Here is a 25,289-nt window from a genome sequence, read left to right as displayed (position 1 = left end):
TCTTCGTAAAAAGAAAATGGACTTACCTTTGGTCCCTCCCTACCATTGTATCCGTCGAATCCAGGTTCACCTTTCTGTCCTTGCAGACCATTGAAACCGTCAGTGGCTAATCCCGGTTCTCCCGGTAAACCCGGTCGCCCGTCAAATCCAGCCAGACCGGGCGGTCCAAGTTCTCCCATAAAACCATGTTCACCCGCGTCACCTTGAGGACCGCTGAAGGAGTTTTCGCCAGAGATTCCCGGTAATCCTTCGAGACCAGTATCACCAGTGATACCTTTGAATCCAGGCGAGCCTGGCACTCCTGGGAAACCAGGAACTCCGGCGTCTCCCACCTGTCCTTTAGAACCGGGTGCTCCGTCTATACCCTCGGATCCAGGCCAACCGCGTGGTCCCGGATCGCCACTCTCACTGACATCACCCTTTTCTCCTGGAGCACCCGGTAGACCTTGTGCACCATGCATCCCTTGATATCCTTGAGGTCCCATATCGCCATCGTCACCACGTCGTCCGATAAAACCAATTTCTCCTTTCAGGCCTTTCATTCCATCAAAACCAGAAGGACCATCAGGGCCTGAAAATAAATTTGCATTATGTTTTTTTATTTTCAATACAAAGATTAAACTGTGAACTAATACTATGACGCGAAGTTAGTTTATCCAAATCATTCTATAGACATAGAATGATAAATTTCTAGTGCAGCAAAGTGAATCGATTTAAGAGATAAAATTTGATTTTCTTTGATTTATCATTTAATTTTATTTAATATAATTCACCTTATAGAATAATTTACTTTAGGTTTTAAATTTTTGATATAATACTTACCACGGATACCGACGTCTCCGATTCTTCCGGACATTCCGGGCATTCCAGGTTGGCCCGGGAATCCACGGTCACCTTGTATACTATCTCCATGTTGACCTTTGGCTCCCTAAATCCATCAAATTGATTACTTTAATGTATATCATCCGTAGATATTTTATAAAAGATAACCAATTTCATAGAGTTAATTAATCTTTGAAACAATTTTCATAAAAATGAATAAGCATGTACTTACTTCAAGTCCAGACAATCCTTCGTAACCAGGTGCTCCTTTAGCACCCTTGATACCCTTCACACCATCTTCTCCCAATCGACCGCGTAATCCTTGTGGACCAGCATCACCAAAATCACCTTTTGGACCGTACCACCCGCGTTCCCCAATTTCACCATATGTTAAATTTGATCCTGGTTCTCCTCGTTCACCTTTATTGCTGATGCGACCCTATAATAAGCAATTGCATTCATTATTTCTCTTAAACGTAGAATTTAATAACAATGAATAAAATTATTTTTTTATTGACGTATGTATATTTATTTTTTTATTGACGTATGTATATTTATATATTAAACTGTCAAAATGAAAATTATCCAGTTCAATTTACTTACCGGAAAACCTACTGGCCCCTGTAATCCAGGTGAGCCTGGCGTGCCCCGAAGTCCCTGGTCTCCTGGCATTCCGGGGTATCCTTTCAAACCTACAGAACCTTGAAGCGAAATTCCTGGAGAACCTGGCTCACCAGGCAATCCTAGTAGACCTTCATCGCCAGGACGTCCTTCGAAACCTTTGAAACCATTCTCGCCTACGAGAATACAGAAACTAATTCGTCTCATTTTTAAATATTCAATTCCTTTGTAATTAAAAAATGTCAAATTTTATACAAATTATAATATACTTATATATATTATAAATATAATTATATAATTGTATAAATAAAAATAAATATAAATTAGTCTGTATAATTATATAATTTATGCGATTTTTAGAAGAAAATTTTTTTAACGATTAGTGACCAATTATAAATAATATTATTTTACATTTATTTTAACTTTTTGTTAGAGGGTTTATTAATATTTATGTTATATATATATTATATTTCAAAGAAATATAATTTTCAAAGATTTTTCTTTAATATATATCTTAAGAAATCTTTAAATTTAACATACCAGGAGCTCCTCTAGCACCTTTGTAGCCCTTGTCACCTTGACTATCTGCGATATATTCTGCAGACACACCAGGTTCTCCTTTATTACCCTTATCTCCTTGTATTCCTTTGATTCCTTCTTCTCCCGGATATCCTGGATCTCCGCGTAAGAATTCGATTGGTATCGAAGCATCTTCACCCTTTTCGCCAGGAATACCATCCCATCCTGGCAAACCGTCTTTTCCCGATAATCCAGGAAAACCATGTTCACCCTATATAATAAAAAATATTGTCAAATTAGAATAAATGAGAAAATAATAATTAATAACCTGTGCGATTGAAAAATTTGATACTAAACTGAATAACTGAATTTTATATTAAAAATTAAATTATTAACCCTTACCCTACTAAGGAGAGTCACTAGTCACCGAGCGATTCCTGCTCGTGCAGGTTTCTTTGAGTCTTTCAGTAATTATAAATTATATTACGCGTTTTATTATTTTTTAAAATGAAGTGCCAATATTTATTCTAGAAAGCTGAAAGTATGTTGGTGAATTTTTAGATTTTTTGAATCATTCTGAGATGTAAAAGACGGATTCTAGTGCCCCCGTTAGTATGGATGGGGCACCAAATTGTACTAATAGGGTAAGGGTTAATTAAATCATATTTTACAAAATATTTGACAAATCTTTTTTTTTTTCGCGGAGAAATAATTATGTTTATAAAAGTAAAAGAAAAAATATACCTTATCTCCTTTAGGTCCCGGTACACCAGTGTCGCCAATAGGTCCTGGTTGTCCTCGTAGACCTCTGATTCCTTCGGGGCCAGGTAAGCCTTTCTCACCGAAGTCACCCGGTGGACTTACAATAATCTCACCTGGTGGGAAGAATATCTTTCCTTGTTCTCCTTTGGGTCCTTGAACTCCCGCAATACCGGGTCTTCCACTATCACCCTCAAGCCCCGCTGGTCCTGGCAGACCTCGCTTTCCTAGTACTCCCTTCAATCCTCGAGGACCGGGTAGTCCAGAAAATCCCGTAGTTCCAGGATATCCATCCAAACCAGATTCACCACGTTGTCCTTTCTCACCAGGCAAACCTGTACAATAATTAAAATAAAATAAGTAATTATCATCTTAGTAATAAATTATTATCTTGATTTTTCTTTCAAATGTCTCTTTTATATAAGTATTCTTTCATATAAGTATTCTTTATAAATTACAGTTAATTTTTACCTGGGGCACATACGCCACAGTCATCTCCTCGAATACCTTTGGCACCCTTAGGGCCGGTAAAGCCAGGCCAGCCGTCAGGACCAGAAATACCAGGTGTTCCAGGTAGACCACGTTCTCCAGGTGGGCCACGAATTCTTATTCCTTTTCCAGGAAAACCTTTTTCTCCTGTTTAACAATTGTAATTATTTATGATTAAAAACTATTTATGAGTAAAATTATTAAATTGATACTAAGAGAATTAATAATAAAAAATATATAAAATACATTTTGGTCTTACAATTTTATTCATTTTTTTAAATTTTAAATAATGTTCTTTATATATAATACATAAACATTATATTATATGTAACTTTATATATTATATATATGTATATAAATATTTTTAGTATTTTTTTGACTAATATAAATTTTAAGTTTACCTGGAGGACCAGGATCACCGCGATCGCCAGGCGGGCCTGATAATCCTGGAAGACCTGGATTGCCATCTGGTCCCGGCGGTCCAGTTATCGTTACTCCCGGAAATCCTTTGGCACCCATAATTCCGGGTAAGCCGGGTAATCCGGAAGATCCTTGAGGTCCCACAGGTCCTGGTAAGCCTGGAATAATTTATAAATAGCCAATTATTATTCATGACATTTGCTATAAAACGATTATTGATATAAAACAATAAATATAGAAAACAAATTACCATCATCTCCTTGTTCTCCTTTTATAGACGAGCCTTTCGCTCCTGCGAAACCAGGGTTACCTGGAAGTCCTGGTGGTCCTGGCGGTCCTATGAAGCCGACCTTTCCTGGCAAACCCGGTGTTCCTGTTTCGCCTGATTCGCCTGGGGGACCTGAAAGAAACAAAAACTTTGAGTTACAAAATTGATTTGCAAAAAGTTTTTCCTAGATGAAAATGAGTAGGTATTAATCTTCAGCAATTTTTGTTGGAAGTATTATATGTAATATCATTTTTCGCTTAAAAAAAAAAAAGATATAAAATAATTATATCTATTAATATAATTGACACGAATAAATATTAAATATTTATTTGTGTAATAATATAATATATTAATATCTTTAGAAAAGAGAATATTGAATGTCCACTGACCAAGATCTCCTTGGATCCCGATATTTCCAGCGATTATCTCATCAAGTTCTGGAATGTATTGTCCAGGTTCTCCTTCAGCTCCTTGTCTACCAGGTGGACCACGATTTCCTTCTTCCCCTGGTTCTCCCTTTATTTAATAATTATTAAATAATGCAATATATCTAATTTCATATATCTAATACTACCATACACAACTCTTTAAATATTTATTAATCAATTTGATGTTACTAAAAATATTACAATGCACATTGATAATTTTAAGTAATAACAATTAAGAACTAAATCGTCATATGCACATACAGCTGATATAAAAAATCTTTTTTATGTAAATTTTACAAATTTTTTAAATTTAAAATTTGAAACTTAACAAAAAAAAGAAAAACTAACAATTTTATGTGTCAGAAATTATTTTTATATATAAAGTCAAATATTTTATTTACATCATCTCCATCCGGACCAGGCATTCCAGCAAATCCTGGAGCTCCCTTCTCTCCCTTTTCACCAGCCGGACCTGGCGGACCCCCGACACCCTGTTTACCTCTTGGTCCATCATCACCTTGTTCACCTTTTATACCTTTGATACCCAAGAATCCTGGTCGACCCTAAATAAGAATTGCATTCTATTTACTGTCACAATATTTAATTAAAATATTTTAATACGCAAAAAAAAAACAATCGTATTATTTATGTCACGAGCACAGTTTTTGATTTCTTATTAATAATATATTTTTTATATTTGTAACCTTTCATAGAGAGTGCAGTTATATTATTTATATTATTCCGAATGTATATTAACAATTTTATGATCACATTTAATACAGCAATTACCTGTGGACCTTTGGCGCCAAATTCTCCCTTGCGACCTCGATCACCATAGAAACCCTTCATGCCTTTTGCACCCTGCGGTCCTTTCACAGGCAACGAATGTTCCGTCTTCTTGTACTCATCTTTACCTGGTGATCCAGACTCTCCCCTGTCTCCTTGTTCGCCAAGTTGACCTTTCACACCGTACACTGTGTCACCGCGTTCACCTTGCATACCTGGCAAGCCAGGTGAACCTGGTAAACCCTAAGAGAATACAAATATCTTTTCCACTTTATCGTACTTAATTAATGTAACTTGTTAATTCGCTTCATTAATACGTAATCTGTGTTTATCTTATGAATTAATTTTTGATAAATATTATTAACATTGCTTTGCAAAAGCTATATCTTAACATTATTATTCTTAAAAAAAAATCGTAAAATATATTTTAATATCTTTATTTATTAAAGAATATGTTCAAGTATACATTTAACTCTACTAGTTTGTTCAAACTTATTATACGATCATATTGCTTGGGTCAATATAATTAAAAAAACTATAAAACATAAAAAATAAAAAATTTCACAAAAAAAGATCTTACATTAACAGACAAAGTCATCAAATACCAGAGAAAAGAATTAAATAAAATTTTGGTAAGAAAAATAAATTACATTTTGAGTTAAATAGATCGGAACAGATCAGAGTTAAGTATCAGGTCTTCCTTCACTCCTGAATCAGCGTACGCTGAAATACACTGAAACTACCAGTTTCTCGTTTAACTAATCAAGCCAAAACTCGTCAAGAGACTTGTAACCGTGCGATCGTGCGCGATACCCTCGAGACACCCGGTATACTTTGATGTAGTTCTGTCGGTTCTGCCTATATATTACATACGCATTACGCTGAAGTTACATCTAGCGTGGCAGAGCGTAAGTGCATGTATTATGAGTCCATTATAATGCTAATTTAAGTGCACGTCCTGGTCCATCCCTGTTTATTTTTACTCCGAGCAAAATGGAGCTACTACAGACACGCGGACTTTACAAGACTACTTCAAACGATGCAAAGCATAATATGTTGCTTTTATTAATACAGTTGATTAGATCTACGGGAATATTTCAATTATTACTATTGCTTCTAATAAGATTAAAATGTTGCCACGCTATGATAAATTACTTTAGATCAGGCCCTCTCGATTGCTATAAAGAAATTCTAAATAATTTTTTATAAATTAATATACCTACGTAATTTATACTGATTTAAATTTTATTCTATGATATTTTTAAATTATTGATCCTTGACTCCGTGATTATATGTAATTAATAGGAGCATTTTAAATAGCAGATGCAATTATATAAAATTTACTTTTATAATTAATGATAATACGACACTGGAAAATTTATCTCATTATGTGACAAGCTCTTATTAAATTACAAGTGGAAAATATATAATAAATAGAGAATAATATATGTTAAGATATAATTAGAATTATATCGATACGTCAAAATTAACGAACGTGAATGAATGATGAACCATTTAATCTTCGGACGAATGATGAATCATTCAATCTTTGGGTGAACGGTGAACCATTCAATCTCTTTCTTAAGAAACGACGGAAATTCGTTATCGCAGTTTGTCGAATTAACTGTCGATCCGCCCTCCGTTTGTACGAGAGAAAAGGTGCCGACTCGAAGTTCGTGCCATCACCATAAAAAAATTATCCATGCAATTGTGCAGCGTGTACGATTAACGCATTGACAATGAAAGAACCGGTTTTCGGTAGCCGATTGTGTCTTCCTTAATGGCGCGAAAGGTGTAGCCGACTTTTGCCAAGGGAGAGAGAGAAGTCAAGTTTCAAGAAGGAGAAGTCAAGTTTCTCGGAAGCCGTTGTTCGCCGGGTAAAATCTTCCCTTCGTCATCTCGTGCGAAGAGACGGACTCTTGTGCTATCAGCGACAGTCGTGTCAGCAGATAGCAGCTGACAACGGACGCAACGCTTCGGATTTCAACGTTTCGTATTTAGCGATTAAGTACGAAGTCCTCGCACATTTTAATACTTTCTTTTCTTTATTCTCTTCGCGTATTTACTTGGCACTACTTTCAAGCCGACACAGTTGAAGTTATTTCTAGAAAATCCCGACGAAGAAATAACTTTTTTCTGCAGTACGCGACTCGGTGAAAAATTTTAAGAAGAAAGATAAATTGTTCACGAAAAATAATGTATACATACAAAATTGATACAACACAAAATTTATATTACAATACAAAGTTTATATTATAGTTAGATATATGTATTCACTTGGCGCGAGACACTACCGCCTCTTTTGATATTAAATGATGAAAATAATTTTCTTAATAAATAAAAATTTCCTTTAAAACGAAAGGATTGATACATAAAATGATGAGAAAAAGATAGCTTCTTTTCTGCAATGCATGCCTCGGTATAAAAATATTAATCTTTTAATGTCACACTATAAATTTTGTCACATATATAACATACTGAATGTTAAGTAAAAGTATTGCATATAAATGAGCATATTATAATCAATTTTTTTTTAAATATCAGATTAAGAAATATAATGGTAAAAACCAAATGTATCTTTATTAATAAAAAAGTTAAAGTTATAAGATATAAAGTAAAAGAAACAGTCGGATATGCCATCCGAATAACATCAAAAGGTGAAGAAGAAAAATAAGTTTTCGGTGAAAAAACGAAACACGAAATCCGCACGTTACATGTTAAATAATTTTCTCTAAGATGAAAGAATCGTTAAGAATTAACAATAATTTTTCCTGAATTTGATTGATTTGTCATACATTGAAAAAAGCTCTTTTCTCTGTGATCTTTCATTACCGGAGCTGTGAATCTTCCGAGAGAAGAGTCTCTATCGCTTCGTTCGATAATTAGCTGTGTCAATTAAATTGGAAGCAAGAAGAAAGCTTCGCTTCCTACACGAAAGTAGCTGATAAGCGGCTGTATCACTAGTAAGTACACGTGCTGAAAACGTTAAACCTTTTCTTTTTGAGCAAAAAGGCTTTCCTTGTGCCTCGGGGGATACGTGTAACATTGCGCACGTAATTCAACCCTACGGGCGTAACTTGGAATACTACGGATACAAGTGGTGCAGATAACTTTCGAGTGGCCATCGCATCTAGCTCTATACGCTTTAAGAATCTCGTAAAGTTCCGTCGTCTGGTTTATACGAACCGAAATACTTGCGGCATACGTTACATTACCATATCGCGCTTTTCGTATCGCACAGCTGTAATTTAAGAGAAACGGTGCCCTATTCTTTCTAGATTGCAAATCTACCATCCATTTCCTTCTTTTTAACGAATATGTCTTTCTATTTTTAATTTAATTAATTCTCTTTCTAATTTATAAGTTACTTTTTCATACTAATCTTTCCTTTCATATTCAAGAATTTTAAATTCTTGTATTTCTATTCTAGTATCTCCGATTATTTCTGCAATGAAAGAACGGTTTTGCTGAAGTATAAAATTTATACCGATCTGAAAATAATTTTGTTGTGTCATAACTTATGCTTTAACTAAATTTTCAGATACTTCAGCAAAATCATTCTTTCTATGTAAACGTTTAAAATAAAGAAAGATAATATAAAGAAATTTATTAGCATATGTGTGACAATTAAAATTAATACTTTTTTATTCTTACGGTGTTCGATTTTTTCTAACTATTCTTGAAAAAAAATTTTCTAATCATTCTGTAACATACGAATTCGAGACACACGAAAATTATTCCTCTTTTAGAGCGTGAACATTTATTTCGACCAGTATTGCGCATTTTTACTTAAGCCCGAATGTGCATTCGCGTTCGTGTTCAGAGGTGACTTTTAACTCGACGGCGTGTAAGAGGATTCCTTGGAGCGGTGCTTATCGCGCGACGGAAATCGCGACTCGCGCAGAATTCTTTCGGATTCTTTCCGCTTCTTTTCTTCCTCTTTACTCGGTACCCCGTTACATATTGCTGGGGAATATTTTGGACCAGCAAATGATATTTCATGTGAGCAGGTGGCGTTTCGCAAAAAGGAACGAAAGCCGTCCCGAGAGTCGGACTGTCGAGCTTGTCTCTTCCTTCTCGTTTTCCTCCTTCATATCCGTTCTTCAGGGATCTATCTAAACTCTCGCGCGAGAGTTCACCGGCCCTCGAGAGTCAGCACCGATCGACCGGTGTTACGGTACCTTAAACAACCGTGGGATAAACAAGCGTGCTTCTGTTATTACTTACAAAGTCGCCTGTGTCTCCTGGATAACCCATCTCGCCGGTGAGCCCCTGCTGTCCTCGATAACCCTGGAAACGCAATCATATCTTAGAACGACTAATGATTGCTACGAGTGCAGTTACGGCGGAATTAATCCGCGATAATTTTAGAAATAGTGTATTTATTATATGGTAATTCTTTCTAGTATATATTATGTACTGATATAATAAACTCATGACGAGATCAATTTCAATTACAAGAAATTATCGATATAAATGTAGATTAAATGTTAAAATATATTTATAAATATATTTATAAATCAATTATATATGTGTGTAGATATATATACTTGTATATATAGAAAAGTTTATAAATTTAAATAATTAGTGTACAATATGCACTACTACTGATTTAAGATTCAATTACGGAGAATGAAAAAGAATAATTGCATCACACATAAATATTAATAATATAATATTATGATATAATTGTTAATTTAATTTATTGTATTATTGCACTGAATTTTTATCGGTAAATTGATGTTGCATGAAAATGAATAATATAAATATTTAGATACTGAATTATTTTGATAGCGTAAACATCGTTATTAAAATATGATTTTAAACGTTCGAGTTATTAAATAATATACTTCACATTAAATGTGGCACATATTTCACGTTAAATGTGAATTCTTACCTCCAAACCATCGATACCGGGATTACCGCGAATTCCTTTGGCACCGACCGAATTTATACCTCCATCACCCGGCTCTCCCGGGAAACCATAATCGCCCGAGGGACCTGGTACACCACGAGGCCCGAAAACTCCGGGTATACCGGGTGCACCAGCACGACCATCGGTTCCGTTGCATCCGTCCAGTCCATCTGGACCCATCACACCGGATACACCAGGATTACCCTAAGGAATGCTTACTACAGTCCCTCTGAATGATTCTTTTACATTTAAAGGTATAAGAAAGAAACGTAAAACATTAGACTAAATTCAGCTTGAAAATTCACTAAATTTAATTCAGAAATGCAAGAAGTTCATGACTTCAATCTTTTCTTTCTTATAATACAGAAAGAAACCAAAAAAAGTATAGAGTAAAGAGAATTTTTTAATTAAGATTTTATTTACATATTCATACTGTTTGTTTAAAAAAAATGATTAGAATTTATTTTATATTGCTTAAGATTTACTCTGTGTGTGGGATAATATAGATACTAATATAGAGACAACAAAATTTAATGCATATTATACAATATGTAATTATTAAAATAAATGTTGGAACACACACACATATACTCTAATTTTGCAGACTTTGATTTACTTCGAAAGATGGTAGAGCATGAGCTAATATACGTACGGAAAGTCCTGCGGCTCCCATAAATCCTTGTATACCATCGTCGCCCTAAACAGAAGAAATAGAAAATAATGTCTGATTTTTTTACGATTTTCAATTATTATTAATGTAGATATAAATATATTGCTAGTATCGTGCTTGAAATCATATCAACGTTAATTAATAATTGTTTCATATTAAAATATAAAGCTAATTAATTCGACCGTTATCATTTAATAAAATAATCCGATTTATCATATTATTATTTTATATTAATTTAGGCTTGTATTTCAGAGAATCTAATAATACTTCGAAACTGAAAATATCAGACTAATCACCGAACGCTTTTACGATTGATCTCTATTATCTCCGCGCTCTCAATTATGATTAACTTGACCATCGCCGCACTCAAGTACATCTCGTAACATTGTTGCAATTGCAGATATGACTGCGTCGTATCCTTGATTCGGAAGGAGGTCGTCCGAATCATGTCGTCGCGACGACGCCGTTGTAATTCGAAGAGCGCGACATTCTCATTCGGGTGTCGGAGAACCTGGAAAGTGCGTATGCAAAATACGTATGTAAGTGCGTGCGTATGCAGAAGAGCGTAAATGCATCTCGTTGATGACATCCACCGCGCTTCACTTCGAGCTGGTTAAAGGGCGGCTGTGCAACTACATCTGGGCACGTTCTCGCCTAATTAACGATGCGTCAAGGTATTTTCTCTTCATCGTTTACACAACCCGGCGTACATTTCTCATCTCATCTCGTCCAACATCCAACACAAACATTCACGGTCCCCATCAGAGAAATATATGTTTACGGAATATACATTTACGGAACTTTAACGTCAGATAAAAATTTGCAAATGTTGCTTATTGCTAATTTTGGAATTTTTATTTCTTGTGCTATATTATTTCTTCTTTTCGAAATGTAATAAATAGATTCGAAATGTAATAAATTAGATGTAACTGGATATGCGTGGTAATTGAAGAGAATGTATATCATCAGAAAACAAGGCATGGGAGTATAAAAAAACATATAAAAATAAATAAGTAAAATAAATTTTCAATTTAATAATGAACGTTCTCTGGAAAACTTAATTAAGAAAGCAAAACTTGTTCCTTTTGACCGTTAAGAAAGTACTAGGTAAGGTACATTTCTGCTAATTTTCGCAAGAAATATACTTGTAGTAGACGCTAAACAGGTAGATTTTACTGCTTTTCGTCGGCTTTTACGCGGCGTATTTGCATTAAACATCTTGCTCGAATGTTGCGTGTGGTTACAGCGTCATTACTTGTTCCTCTTGAGTTTTAACGTGTTTATTGCATTCGTCGAGAATTTACGCGAATCCTTTCACAAAGGTACTGTTGTATTCGTCACAAATGTCCGATACTTTCGATGAGAATTCGCAAGAAGAAAGCTCTCGTCAAAGAAAGCACACTTAGAAGAACTGGGTGTTTTATGCGAGATTGAAAAAAATTTATAAAACTTTAACGTCTAACAACTTTCGCTTACAATCGTTAAAATAAAACTAAAAGAATAAAACAATCGATAAAAACTGATTAGATTTTTTAATGCGTAACTGTAAAATGTATTATAATAAAACGACAGGACTTCATTTTAAAAATTATTATTGCTTTTATTATGCGAGATATAATACAATAATTATCAGAAATTAAATTCTTCTCGTCAGAAAGAGAAAGAATAAATTTACAGAAAATGAGAACTCCATTTTCGATTACTATGATAGCTTTCGGTTAATGTAAAAAAATATGCGTGATAGCTTTTGCGCGTGATAACTTGTGAATACTGTTTAGACATTTAAATAAAAACTAGAGTTTTAAATAAGCGATCATGCGTTGTAATTTAATCTGCATTACGTTTTAATGACATAATTTGCTTGTCATTTCTTAGAAGCTTTGTCAACATCCTTCTCTATTTTGTTTTTTAGAAGCTTATCGTGGGGCGACATTGCTTATCACTATTAAGCGTATGCGTATATATCAGTTATCCAATTTAAGTACCAAATTGGATAACAACAAAATAAGACATTCATTATAATTGGAGACAATATTACTAGTAAGTACTGTGAAGTTACATGCAAGGGAGCATAAATTTGTAAATTACATTCATAAGAATATAACATTACAATAAAATTTAGTTGTAAATATACTGAATGTTTTAGGAATTGGATAATTTAATTGTTAGAACTTTTCAAAAGAATTAAGGAATCATTAAATTTGCGTTTTAATCAATCCTCTGCTAGTAATGTTGGACTTTAAAGGCGCAGTTGATTTTTTTATTGTTTGAATTTGATAGATAAATCTAAATCTGCAAAAAATAAGTAAAATACAATTCAACTTCCATGACAGCAAAAATTTGTTATTAAAACTTTCACGAATATGTAAATAATTTTTCAGATTTTTGTATATAATATACGTCCGAAACAATATTGAAGTTCGAAGATTCAGGCTGCGGATGAAGGGTGAAAATTTCATATTACAGAAGGATTAACACATATTTAGTTACTAAAAAATGTACTACTAATTATTTTAAAAATTAAATAAATTAATACATACGGAATGCTATTCTACTTGGTCGAAAAATTAAGATATATTGTATTATACGAACAAATAAAGTTATAGATGAATTAAAATATAGCTACAACGCAGTACGAAATTTTTTCCCTACTCAGACGCCATTGAGCTTATCATGCATAAATGTCTACGCATAAATGCGTATTAACTTGTGTTCTACGCGTAACTTGTGTTCAAAACGGGTGTCGTTATCAGTTGACCTCTTGCGTAAGATGTAAGAAACGTGTCCGATTATACAAACATTATAACAGCGACTGAGGATTAGCAATTAAAAAGTTGTGCGATATAAAAATCTACATTATAAAACTAATAATGCTTTGTGTATCATACAAATATATCCGGTAATGTAACGGGGTAATGTAATAATAAAATGTGTTTAAGCGATGGCCTTGAAAATGTTCTCTCACGTTGCAAAAATAAAATTTCGTTTTGTAAAAATAAAATGAGTTACAGGTTATGTAATATGCTATTAACTCAAATAAAAGATTGGAACGGAGAAAATCTCGTTCTAACGTTTAATAAAAATTTCATAAAAAATCCATTGTTGATAATATATTCATAAGTCAATATCATGGCGCTGTAGAACAAGCATGGCGGTGGACGGGAGATGCCATTTATGGGCATGCTCGATACAAAATTGATATGAGATGCCTTTTAAAGGCTGGTATTGATTGGATAGCTGCTGCCTGGTGTGAACGAAAGGGGAAACCCGGTATGACACGGTCGAATCAAACATTGTATCTGTAAATGGGATACAATGGATATAAGATACTGATATTTTCTCTTGGTAAGAAGAAGTTGTCACATACTTTCATGAAATTGATGTCACCCATGCCAACGTAATCAAAATTTTAGAAGCGCAACTTGAGTGCAATTTTGTTTGTTGTAGATAAATTACATTATGTATGAAAGAAGCTCGATTATATAAAATTAGATTATACAACTTTAATATAGTAGAAATTACAAAGTGTGAGAAGAGAGAGACAGAAAAGAAATAAAAATTTTAATTGAGGGAAATGTATTTCATTATATTTTATTACATATATAATATTTAAATATTTTTAATATAAATTTATGAAATAAGTTATAATTTAAATATTACATAAATTATTAATAATATAGTCGGATTTAGGTCACTCAGTTTTTATAAACAAAATTTCATTATATGTATTAAAGTTTATATATTTTATAAAGATGGGACTTTTCGGATTAAATTAGTTTTAATTAATTTGGGGATTTTAAATTATTGTGGAAATTATTTTGGTTATTTCAAAAACCGAAACTGTTGAGCACCGATGAGATAAAGCTGGATGCGAAAGGAGGCCAGAAGGAAATGAAGGAATGGATACGACGTCATAGACGTTGCACATGCTAGAATATATACCGCAGAAATTTTGAGAAGGGATATACAAGCAGAGAGAGAGAGAGAGAGAGAGAGAGAGAGAGAGAGAGAGAGAGAGAACGGATATCTGAATATGAGATCATACGGACATCCGGTTTCAGGAGAGCTGGGTTCACAGTGCGATTTGTCAATGGGAAGTGCGTTATCAGCGCGCGTGATGCCTCCCCATCCTCCCTTTACTAGTTCTCAACTTCCAGCTTTTGTCTCGCTTGATCTCTGACAGTTTCGTCACAAGGACCTGATTTTTTAACGAACGCGAAAGTTCCGAGAAGTAGGTCACGAAGATTAACTTAGAGCCTGTCATGGAGAAGTAGGGAGACAGCTGCTGTGTATCATAATTTTACTTATTATAAAAATGTGTCGAGTAAAATATACGATTTTTTGTTTCATTTTAATTGGAAAGGATCTCTCGGAGGATTAATCACGACAATTTATTTGGACGATGAACTGGAAATGTGAAGAAAGATTTCAAGATAGTTGGATGTGAATTATTTCCTTCTATGTAAGGTGTTCCAGAAATTTTGAAGATAAATATTTTAGGCAACCTCGATTGCAAATTTAGCTAAGATAAATATTTAGTATAATTTTCACATTAATATTGCAATCAATATATTACTGATATATTATAAATAATTATATATGTTAATATAGTAATCCTTTGGTGCACATTATGGGAACAACACATTTGGGTATTGGCATAGCTAACTAATTCAATTGTCTGTAACTTTTAAAAAAATGAACATATTCTAAAAAAAATTTATTTTCAAAATCGAAATATATATCTTTAATAATAAAAAAATTATAAGTAATAGAAAAGGTATTCGAACAAAAAATGCTATATACTAAAAAGCACCGAAAATTAATATTAAAATACTACAAGAAATATTAATAATTCTAATGTGAAGATTTATTCAATGAATGAATTTGTAAAAATTAGAATGTCTGTTAATTGATTCTGCACGTCTCAAATTTTACGCGGAAATAATTTAGCGAGACGTATGATGGTAATACAGTCCGATGCTCGCTTGATGGCAGACCGGAAATGCGTTTCACCCCCGCATTTTGTGATATCAAAGAGTAGCAACGAACGCGTAGGATTGCAACGCGTATATCCGTTTTACGGTTATTATCGGTGCACGGTGTCCCTTATCAGTGTGCAAATTGCATCGGCAAAATATTCATAATATTCACGAAAATGGGGAAGACTGATTATCGATAACACATCATCTTTCAAGATTGCTAGAGGATAGTTCCGCTCTTTAAATCTAAATGTAAATTATTGGAATATAAAATTTTACTTCCTGGAACTACACATCGTTCATTTGCTATAACAATGCAAATAAAAAAATAAAATTTTCCAGAAAAGTTTAAATGTTTTAAATTATTAAAATTATGTATTTTAATTTTGAAATGTGATTTCGATAATAACGAATTGTGGAAGAACAAAAGTATACTTTTGAGGTATGCTTTCTTTCTTTTTCTTTATGTTTTCGCTCAATTTTGCAAGCAATTAAAACATTCCAATTTCGTGATCTCATTGTTATAGCGATACGTATTGTATAAAAAATCATTGTTAATGTCTCACAAGTTGGCGTTAATACAAATTTTATAAAATTTTAAGTGAAATATAAGAAAACATAAATTGCAATTTTAAAGAAAGAAACAAGCTGGGATATGCACGCTTATTAATTTTTTAAACTTTGTAAACGCGCGCGCGCGCGCGCGGAAGATGGTTATAATTAAAGAATACTTCTCATGAAGTTTGCATGAAAAGCAAACTCGTTTGAACGTACGTCGATTACGATAATGAACGCTTCGTATAGGGATTATAAAAGCTTAATTTTTAAATATCTTGAATACTTTATGCTATACTTAGTTTCAAGCTACTTTACACTTTGCGAAGAACCTTTCTTCTAAGATACAGTAAACCGGAAAAAAACTTTTTATCGACAATTTTTTCAAAGAGTTGTACTGCAAAATGCATGAAAAAAGGCATTGTTACATATATTTCACGTAATATTAATATACATAAATACACCTGTGTAATACCTGTGTAAAAAATTACCAGCGTAAAAATACATAAAGTAGATATTCATTACGTTAACTCGCTGCAATAAAATTTTCAGGAATAATCGCGACTGTAATACATTTTTAGTAACTCGGGATGTGCCGTCGTGTATTTTCTACAAGGTGCTCGAGTTTCTCGCCGGTAAATTGTTGCAGCCATTATCCGGCGTGGTGTCAAGGGACGGTGCGTCAGTTTAACACGGTAGCTTCGGTACCGAGAAGAAGAACACGGGTCCACTGGCGCGGTACGGAGAGTGCCGGCGTCGAGGCGGCGATTTCTTTATCGGCGCTTAGATACCCTACTTTTCCGGACGTAGCAAAACAAAACGGGGGCCACACGCGCCAAGCACTGTCCCGCGTTCGCATCTTCTCTCTCATCACGTGGGCGTATGGCCGGCCTCTGACCTCCTCCCCTTGCCGCCCCGTTAACATTTTCTTTGCTCTTTCGCTCTTTCATCTATCCCGGGCCCCCCCCCCCCCCCCCCCCCTCCCCCATCAGCTCCGTTCGTTTTAATTAGAACGGTGCCGCATCGCTTGTTTTAACGGGCATTCGGGGGCAGTGAATTTCTCGGGGACGGTTTTAGACGCTGGAGAGAATGTGAAAATGAAAGTGTGACGCGCGCGCTCTAAAATTGCCGCTCTAAAAGCTCGCGGGGTCCGCTTGATAGAGCCCGGTCACGCAATCATTGGTGCTTTCTGTGGCGGTGTGTTTTAATAATCTGTCCACTCAACCTCCACAACGGAGGATCAATGTCCCCTTTAATTTTCCCGGACGAGAAAAGCAAACCCTTAGGGTTTACATCACACGCTCCTTTTTTTCCGGTCGATTTTACACGATATGGGATAAAAGGATCTAAAATGTAGTCCATTTAAAAAAATTTAGTAGTAAAACTGTAGACCTGTATCTTAAAGCACATAATTGTTACTGAAATAATTATTTCATTATTATTCTCTACATATTTTTATTTCTTTAATAACACGAAACTTGATAATTTTTTTCACTTAATAAAAATAAAATTTTAAAAATTGAGCATTTTTTAACTTATTTATATTTATGTAAAAAGTATAATACAGACTGTATCTTAAAGTGGAGGAGAAGCTACGGTATTTTAAAACTTCTTTTTTTACTGACAACAAAAGAAAGGAATAAAAGATTTCCGATGTAATCTATAACAATTCTCTCACCTCAGCATTTAGAGAAAATGTCAAAGGGAAGGTGGCTGAATGCATTGAAGACATTTATAATCGATCACGCCGATGCACCGTTTTTCCCGAGAAGAAAAGACCTTCCGTCGATGGAAGATTAGTTAAATACACCTCGGCTCAAGAGCAGTCGGATGCTGACCGCGTCTTCAGCGTATCAATTTGTGTCAATCCTGGACAACGAGACGATGACGGAGACGGGGCTCGATCAGCCGCGCTGCTTGCACGTGGGTATGCACGTAATACGTAATATCTGGGTAATCGTTACGTAGATAGGGATCAATGCCAAAGCAGCGAGAAACGCGCGAGAGATGCCAGCAATTTATCATTAACGCCCACGTCTGGAAGCCGCCGGGCCGAATCGTTAACCCGAAGCGGCAGAATTGTGCCATTCCCACTACTCCTGCGGTAATTTCGAGAGCGAGGTCTGCAACGTGAGCGTGTACAGCGCTCGGGGGAGCCGAGCCATCTCCCTTGGCCGGCCAGAAAGGACCATGACGTCAGTTCGGTCGTCGTTTTACGAGTGACACCGTATAAGCCATCGGCGAGGGAACCGATCCCCATCGTAAATTTTGATCGGCCGGTTAAATTTGCACGACGATACGTACGCTTTGAATTCATGCTCGCCAATTCAGTCTAAAATAACGGATAAAACAAAACTGGTAAAATTCTGAAGAATATACGTATTTTTTTAATAAAATGAAAAAAAGATTTTTCTCTACAAGATCTTCATTGAAAATATAAAAATTGTATTATTAAATATAAATATTGATTTTATTGAACTTTTTCATATGTACATAATATTCAGTTGTATATAGAAAACATAAATTTTCAATTCCAATCATTTTTTTATAGGGATTATACATTTTTAAAATCGCATGGTATAGAATTAATTGGATTATGCATTTTTTAAACTGCAAAAAATTCGAATTTTGAAGTATTTCTTTCGGGTGAATTATTTAATTCAAAAGTTGTCAAGTTTTAATAAAACAACAATATGTTTATGATTAAATAAAGTATACGAATTTCACCCTCTAGAATTTATTATAAAACTAAGTAAATTTTAAGAAATACGTTATAATTATAACTCAGGAATTTTAACTGTAAAATGATGGAATTGATGGAAAGTCGAATCGAGAAAAAGACTGGATTTAAAAAAAACCTCGTTCGATGTTTCTTCAATTATTTGCTTCTACTGAAAGGGATCATGACGTCAGTTCGCGTCTGTTCATTTCAGACTGACTACGTAAACTGACCAATAAGAAATACACGTTATGCTATAAATTAATGACTTTTCTCGAGAATGGAATAAACTTGCGTTAAAATGCGTTTAACTCGTGTTTCAGAATGCATCGTTCAATTACATAATACACGATGAAGATGACAGAACATTTTAATTTACTACAAGCCTTTAATATTATGTTAAGTTAACTCTAAAAAGAGCACAATGGAAAATAGCAATTTCCATTTAAAATTATTTAAATTTACCTATAAATAGTATAAGTAAATATAGAATTTTTTAAAATAAAATACTTTTTCAGAAAAATGTTGGTGTTATGCAAAAAATAATTTCTGAATTCTAAGTAATTACGAAATAAGGAAAACGAATTGAGAGAGATTTTGTTTTATAGTACAATAAAATCTTAACGTTATTTATAACCTTTATTTAATCTGAAGTTATTTTTTAATAGAAAATATTTAAATCTGATTTTTATGTAGATATTTAAACAAAACGACGAAAATTTTTTACCAAGAAAAGAGACTGCTATCTCTCTAAAAAATTCATAAGTTTGTAAAAGGCATTCTTATATACTTTGGCCTGGTCCCGTCTGTTATAATTTTCGTCATGATATAATTTTATCTTCCTGAGTCCTTTCTTTCGCTGAGAGAGTTTGAAATAAGATACAATCGCCACTTTGGCTCGTCTCAGGGAAACTCTCCACCGAAATTCCCCGATCGCACGTACGATCTCGAACTGCAATCTCCTTAAACCTACGGGGAATCCCTTCTAATCCCCGAGTCCATCAATGTCCTCGTCTTACGACAAAGTGGCTTAAAGACGAGGAGTAGATCCCGATATAGGCGAGAGCATTAAAAATCTCAGGAAGTCCGATAAATCCGAAGATGCCGAGGAAGAGGAGAGAGAGAAGAAGCGACGCTTTCTGTTTTTTTTTTATTTCTTTAAACAGAAATTCGCGAGGACCTCGTAAATCAACTCGACAGTGGTGATCGGTACGACTGCAGCTCGCCAGTAGGTACGAGAGATCGTACCTGTGCATGCGGCTGTATCTCTTCTCTTTGGCCAGCCAGAAAAGACCGTGACGTCATTTTACCTTCCAGAAGCGAGAGACACGCCTGATGTAATCCGCGCGTACATACATGTCGAGGCGCGAAAAAAGGAGTAACGAGGAAGCAGCAGAGAAGACTTGCCGCGGTAGGAAGAGGAAGAAGAAAAAGAAGAAAAAGATGATGATGAAGGAGTGAACGCGTTCCCAAATCGACGGCCGTTCATTACGGCGACAGAATGTGTAATTCGTCATGCCTCACGCCTTTTAAATGGCCTCTTCGCATTGCCAGGCGATAAGCTCGCTCTTCGCTCTCTCTTCCTTTCTGCAGACTTGTCTCTTCTCGACGACCTGATTCTCACTGTTTCTACGGTCCATCGATTTTTATCCGTTTACCAAATTCGAAACTTTGACGCACAAATGAAAAAATAAATCAATAATTTATAAAATGCAGTTTAAATAAGAACTGTCTTGAAGTAAGAAAAATATTTTTTTGAATAAAAGAAACTTTATAACAGTTGTAAATGAAAATCGACCGAGAAATGTTTAACACAAAAAAGAAAGTCATATTTGATTAAAACGAGTCTTGAGTTTAATCATATTTTGCGTGAATTTGAAATTAAGATTTACGCAAAAATATAATTAAACAGCAAGATTGGGTTTGATCAAACCTGATTTTACTCGCTTGTTTGTATTTTATAAGTTATATCTTCATATTGCCTTCAGTCCAAGATGTGAACTTTGACATTATCCACTTTACATTTTTCTTATACTTGTAATCCCATTAATTGTAAAAAAATATATAAAGATATATAAAGCATACAATCTCTCTCTCTCTCTTTCTCGCGCTTCTTTCTATTCAAATATATCTAAGTAGTTTATTTTATAACTTTTTAAGTTTTCCTATGTAAAAATGATTTTTAAATTAGAATATTCCTGAAGCGAAAATGTATATAATTCGGATTTTCGTAACTTTTATGAAGATTATAATTATAGACTTTAGCAAAGATGCAAGACATTATTGACACATACCGCGGTGGAACGATCGATGTAATACAATTAGCAAGTGATGTACGCCGCTAATTCAGAATGTGTGACACGCCGTGCACCATTGTAATTGGCAAATTGTGGCATACGTGGCAACACATCGGTCTATAATAATAACCAGAATTTTCGTTCTTGCATAATTTGAATTTACGACGAGGTAGCACTTCCTGTCTGCGCCGATCGAAAGTTTTCTGAAAGTAGACTGTTCGCGACATACCAAAAAGACATGACAAGCCTCTTCCGGTTATCAATGTTATTTTTCTTGAAATTTCTTCATCAATTCCAGTTAGACGATTATGAAACGTACGCCCATGATAGGAAATAAATCATTGGCAAGTCTAGTGTTAACATTTCTTTGTGGAGACATTTTTCTTGGTTAAACTTTGAAACAATAAAGAACGAATCTTCATGAAGAAAGATAAGTAAAAAAAAAAAAGATAAAACTTTTTTACGATTATAAAAGTAAAATACAGCTTGTATCCCCAAATAATGACTCAATAATAAAATAATACTTTATATATATATATATATAATGTGTGTGTGTGTGTATATAAAGTATCTCAAATAAAATTTTGTAATTTTTAATATTAAATAATATTATATAGTAAAAATTCTACTTTAAATTAGTACAATCACAAATATGCCTTTTTCAAATAATTTATTTATTTATGGAGTGTCTTACATATTTATCAGTTTCAATCAGTAAAGCTAATTGAATATGTAAGTAATTATAAGGGGTATGTGTGCACGTGTAAGATGTCAAATTATAATCGTCATGTAAAGCATTTAATTTAAAGTTTCAGTTACGAAGATTGACACCGTCCTATTTCGCAGTCCGCACGCGAATGAATAATTTGCACGATTAATAAGCACGAGATGTGTCGACCACGTTTGTACGTATACCAACACTTTTCTCATATCGAGCGCAGCCATAACGTTTTATTTATTCGTGACATTTCGGTAATTGTGACGCTAAATCGTTCTACATTCTTTGTAACGACGCGATAATAGTACGGTTGCGTGATTTAATTTTATAATTCAAAGTACAAATTTCTGCAATCTTAATTCACAAAGTTGGTATTGTTCGTTTGTCTTTTGCAATCATCGCTTCTTTCACAGAATTGCAATGTAGGTAGAATATTGAATATAAGGCGAATGTGTTCGGAATTTGCAATTGATTTTAAAGCGGAGAATCTAGAATTCCTAATTAAATATTTAATTTAATGTTAATTAAAAGTTTTAATTAAACTTCAAATTCAGCTCTACATTACTTCTAAGTTACGTAAATATTATTTTAAAATTTTACTGCAAATTTATGATCAACTAAATTTATTTTGCAGTTTTGTAACAAATTACGATTAAATGAGGATTAATTAAGCGGGGAATATTTCTGTGCACGATTTGTCAAAATATTTGAAATACAGCGCGTAATCTCGAATTTAGGAAATCATAATCGCCGGCGATTTGCGTGTCGTTTCAAAGTAGCAGAGCTCATCTCGTGTTGTATCATATTGCACGGTGTCGCGCATCGATGCCGGTTGACAAATTGCGAAACAGCGGATTTGCAGGCTTTGTGTAACAGTACGTTGGTAGTGCGGGCGGCATCGTGGGTGTTCGTCCGTCCGTAATTCCTCTCTCGTGTTCGCGATCTTCCCTCTTCCTCTGCATTTGGAAGCGTTCTGTTTCTGGTCGGTGACGCCACGATGTTTCTTTCCTCGTTCTCGTTCTTTTTCTGTCGTTTTTTTTCCTTATTTTCTATCCCATTCGAAGCATATGTAGCGCGGCGGACAATCGCGTTCGAATAGAGAGAATCGAGAATCCGACAAATATACGTCTGCTGTTCTCATCATGCGTTTCTTTTTTTCAACCCTTCCGCTTAAGACGACCCAATTATGGAGAGATGCTTCTTTTTTTTCATCTCTCTAATGGTCGCACACGTAGTTTCAGAGATGCTCGGTATTGCCGTTCCGGTTTACGAATTTAAGTCATTATTTAGCATTTGTGATTTCTGAATAAAGTGGAATATTGGGCGGAGTAATCATATAACTTATTCTCAGAGTCACTGCAGCAATAAGATGCCTTTGTGCAAAGGAAATTTTGCCACCACCATAAATATTTTTATTTAGCAATATTTTTAGTAAAATATTTTTAATATAATTTTTTTTAATATCTTTAAAAAGACAAATTTACAACTTTTCATTTCTGATGCTAAAGTGGTTCGGAGTAAGGCTCTGTTATTGACAACTTTTAAGTGCTGAGAAATAAACAATTATCCGATCCAAATGTTTCTCTAAATTATTATACGATATTTGTTTCAAAAGAAATTAAATCCTATGAAAACGAACACAAATGATGTTAAGAATGAAGAATTAATTTTTTTAAGCTTAATTTGGTGCCATCTCTCTTATTTATATGCCTTTGTACAGTGCACAATTTACTTGTTTGTGGCGGGCTCATTCCGATTCAGAAAATCTGAGTAATTGTTCTCTTATTTAACAAATAAAATTAAAATTTTAATTTTAATTTGTTAAATAAGAGAACAATTGGTATTTAAAGAACTTAGCAAAACAACACTGTATTTTTATCATTATGTTTACTGTTATATATATTAATTATTAAAACAGATATCTTGCGGAAATAAACGTCAATATTTATTTTAAAAAAACTAAATATTATTTTATTAAAATTGTTAGTAACAGTTATCGCGTTTGCAAACAAACGCGGGTCGCGAACTTTAATTAAAACGTAAAACACTTGCTTGTAAAGAAACTAATTACCATTGCAATTGATTTAATTGACAATTGCATATGGATATATGCAAAATATATACATCATAATTGCAATAAAAGTACATAAGGAAAGCAATTTTTGTAAAATAATTAATAAAATAAATTGTTGCAGAAGTTTTATGTATATAAATTCGCATTGTGTAAAAAATGTCTTACACAAAATTAATAAATATCTTGTTAACAAATATCAGATGTTTGAAGGTTCCTAAAAATATCAATTACAGGAAAAGCAAACTTCCTCAAAAAAACGAGTCGATTTTTAGGAAAAGTTGTACGTAACAGTTTACTTAAATCTTCCGATATGGAAATATGAAATGGAACGGGTTTTATGTCAACACTTTCAGCAAATAGTTTCAAGTTCTACACCGTTTAGAATTAGAATCTTTTCTTTTATTTTGCATTGCCAATGTTGGATTTATTCTAACTAAAAGGCTCATCTTTTCGCATTATGTGGTAATACTATTACGTAACTAAATGATAAATATAATGTATAAATAGCATTCACAAATTAAGCAAATTTAGAAAGCTGGAGTTTCCTGGACATCTCACGTAAATGATGAAGGGTCAATAATAAAATCAAATCAATTTTTCTTACTCGGTAGCCCTTCTCTCCGGTGGCTCCATATTCTCCTGCTGCTCCTTTCTCGCCTTTGGGTCCGGGAGGTCCGTCAGGTCCGATATCACCTGGGAGTCCTTCCGTTCCTTGAGGCCCAGGTATCCCAGGAAATCCTGGCTGCCCTTTTATTCCCTTACAATCGCATTTGTACGAGTCTCTGCAGATCTGTAACACATTGTAAATATCATCTATTAGGAGGACTTTTTGTAAAGAGTTCAATACGTAGATGTGTCTCTTTTGTGGGATCGATTTCGATGAGGTTTTAAACCGACTTAAATGCCACTGAATTTCATCGATAAGCGGTTTAACTCGTAAGCCGATCGTGATCAAATCCAAGCAGGATTTATAAAATTTTATTTATCCTGAAAATACTCGAAAAATAAGAAACTCTTAGAAGAAAACTCCCGCGAAGTTTAATATCTCTAATTTCATGCTCAAAAACACTACTTTATTAATGTCGAACGTTGCAGCGATAATTGAGAAATATGTACGTTTTACGCACTAACAGAAAACGTATATTACGTAACTTGATAAATTAAATTTATCTAGAATAGAAATAAAAAATCTGAAAATAGGACGGATCTCGTTGTGAAGGCAGCGATAAAATTGATTAAAAACGGTTTTG

At 34.1% G+C, this 25,289-nt stretch overlaps 1 protein-coding gene across 1 annotated transcript in view; it reads right to left on the bottom strand.

Moving 5' to 3' along the window:
• LOC108764597 (collagen alpha-2(IV) chain) overlaps window positions 1-25,289 on the bottom strand; it is a 54,824-nt gene that overhangs the window by 5,217 nt on the left and 24,318 nt on the right. Inside the window, exons 2-17 of the mRNA XM_018512903.1 lie at window positions 24,644-24,829; window positions 10,680-10,724; window positions 10,010-10,231; window positions 9,340-9,402; window positions 5,116-5,355; window positions 4,728-4,889; window positions 4,288-4,414; window positions 3,881-4,030; window positions 3,612-3,788; window positions 3,193-3,357; window positions 2,707-3,056; window positions 1,984-2,233; window positions 1,426-1,619; window positions 1,055-1,261; window positions 823-928; window positions 27-571 (exon numbers count right to left, since the gene is read on the bottom strand). Of these exons, the coding sequence (XP_018368405.1) occupies window positions 27-571; window positions 823-928; window positions 1,055-1,261; window positions 1,426-1,619; window positions 1,984-2,233; window positions 2,707-3,056; window positions 3,193-3,357; window positions 3,612-3,788; window positions 3,881-4,030; window positions 4,288-4,414; window positions 4,728-4,889; window positions 5,116-5,355; window positions 9,340-9,402; window positions 10,010-10,231; window positions 10,680-10,724; window positions 24,644-24,829 (3,189 nt within the window). The remainder of the gene's footprint in view (window positions 1-26; window positions 572-822; window positions 929-1,054; window positions 1,262-1,425; window positions 1,620-1,983; window positions 2,234-2,706; window positions 3,057-3,192; window positions 3,358-3,611; window positions 3,789-3,880; window positions 4,031-4,287; window positions 4,415-4,727; window positions 4,890-5,115; window positions 5,356-9,339; window positions 9,403-10,009; window positions 10,232-10,679; window positions 10,725-24,643; window positions 24,830-25,289) is intronic.

The sequence above is a fragment of the Trachymyrmex cornetzi genome, unplaced genomic scaffold (assembly GCF_001594075.2).
Source record: "Trachymyrmex cornetzi isolate Tcor2-1 unplaced genomic scaffold, Tcor1.1 scaffold44, whole genome shotgun sequence".
NCBI lineage: Eukaryota > Metazoa > Arthropoda > Insecta > Hymenoptera > Formicidae > Trachymyrmex > Trachymyrmex cornetzi.
This window is presented reverse-complemented; position numbering and strand designations above follow the sequence as displayed.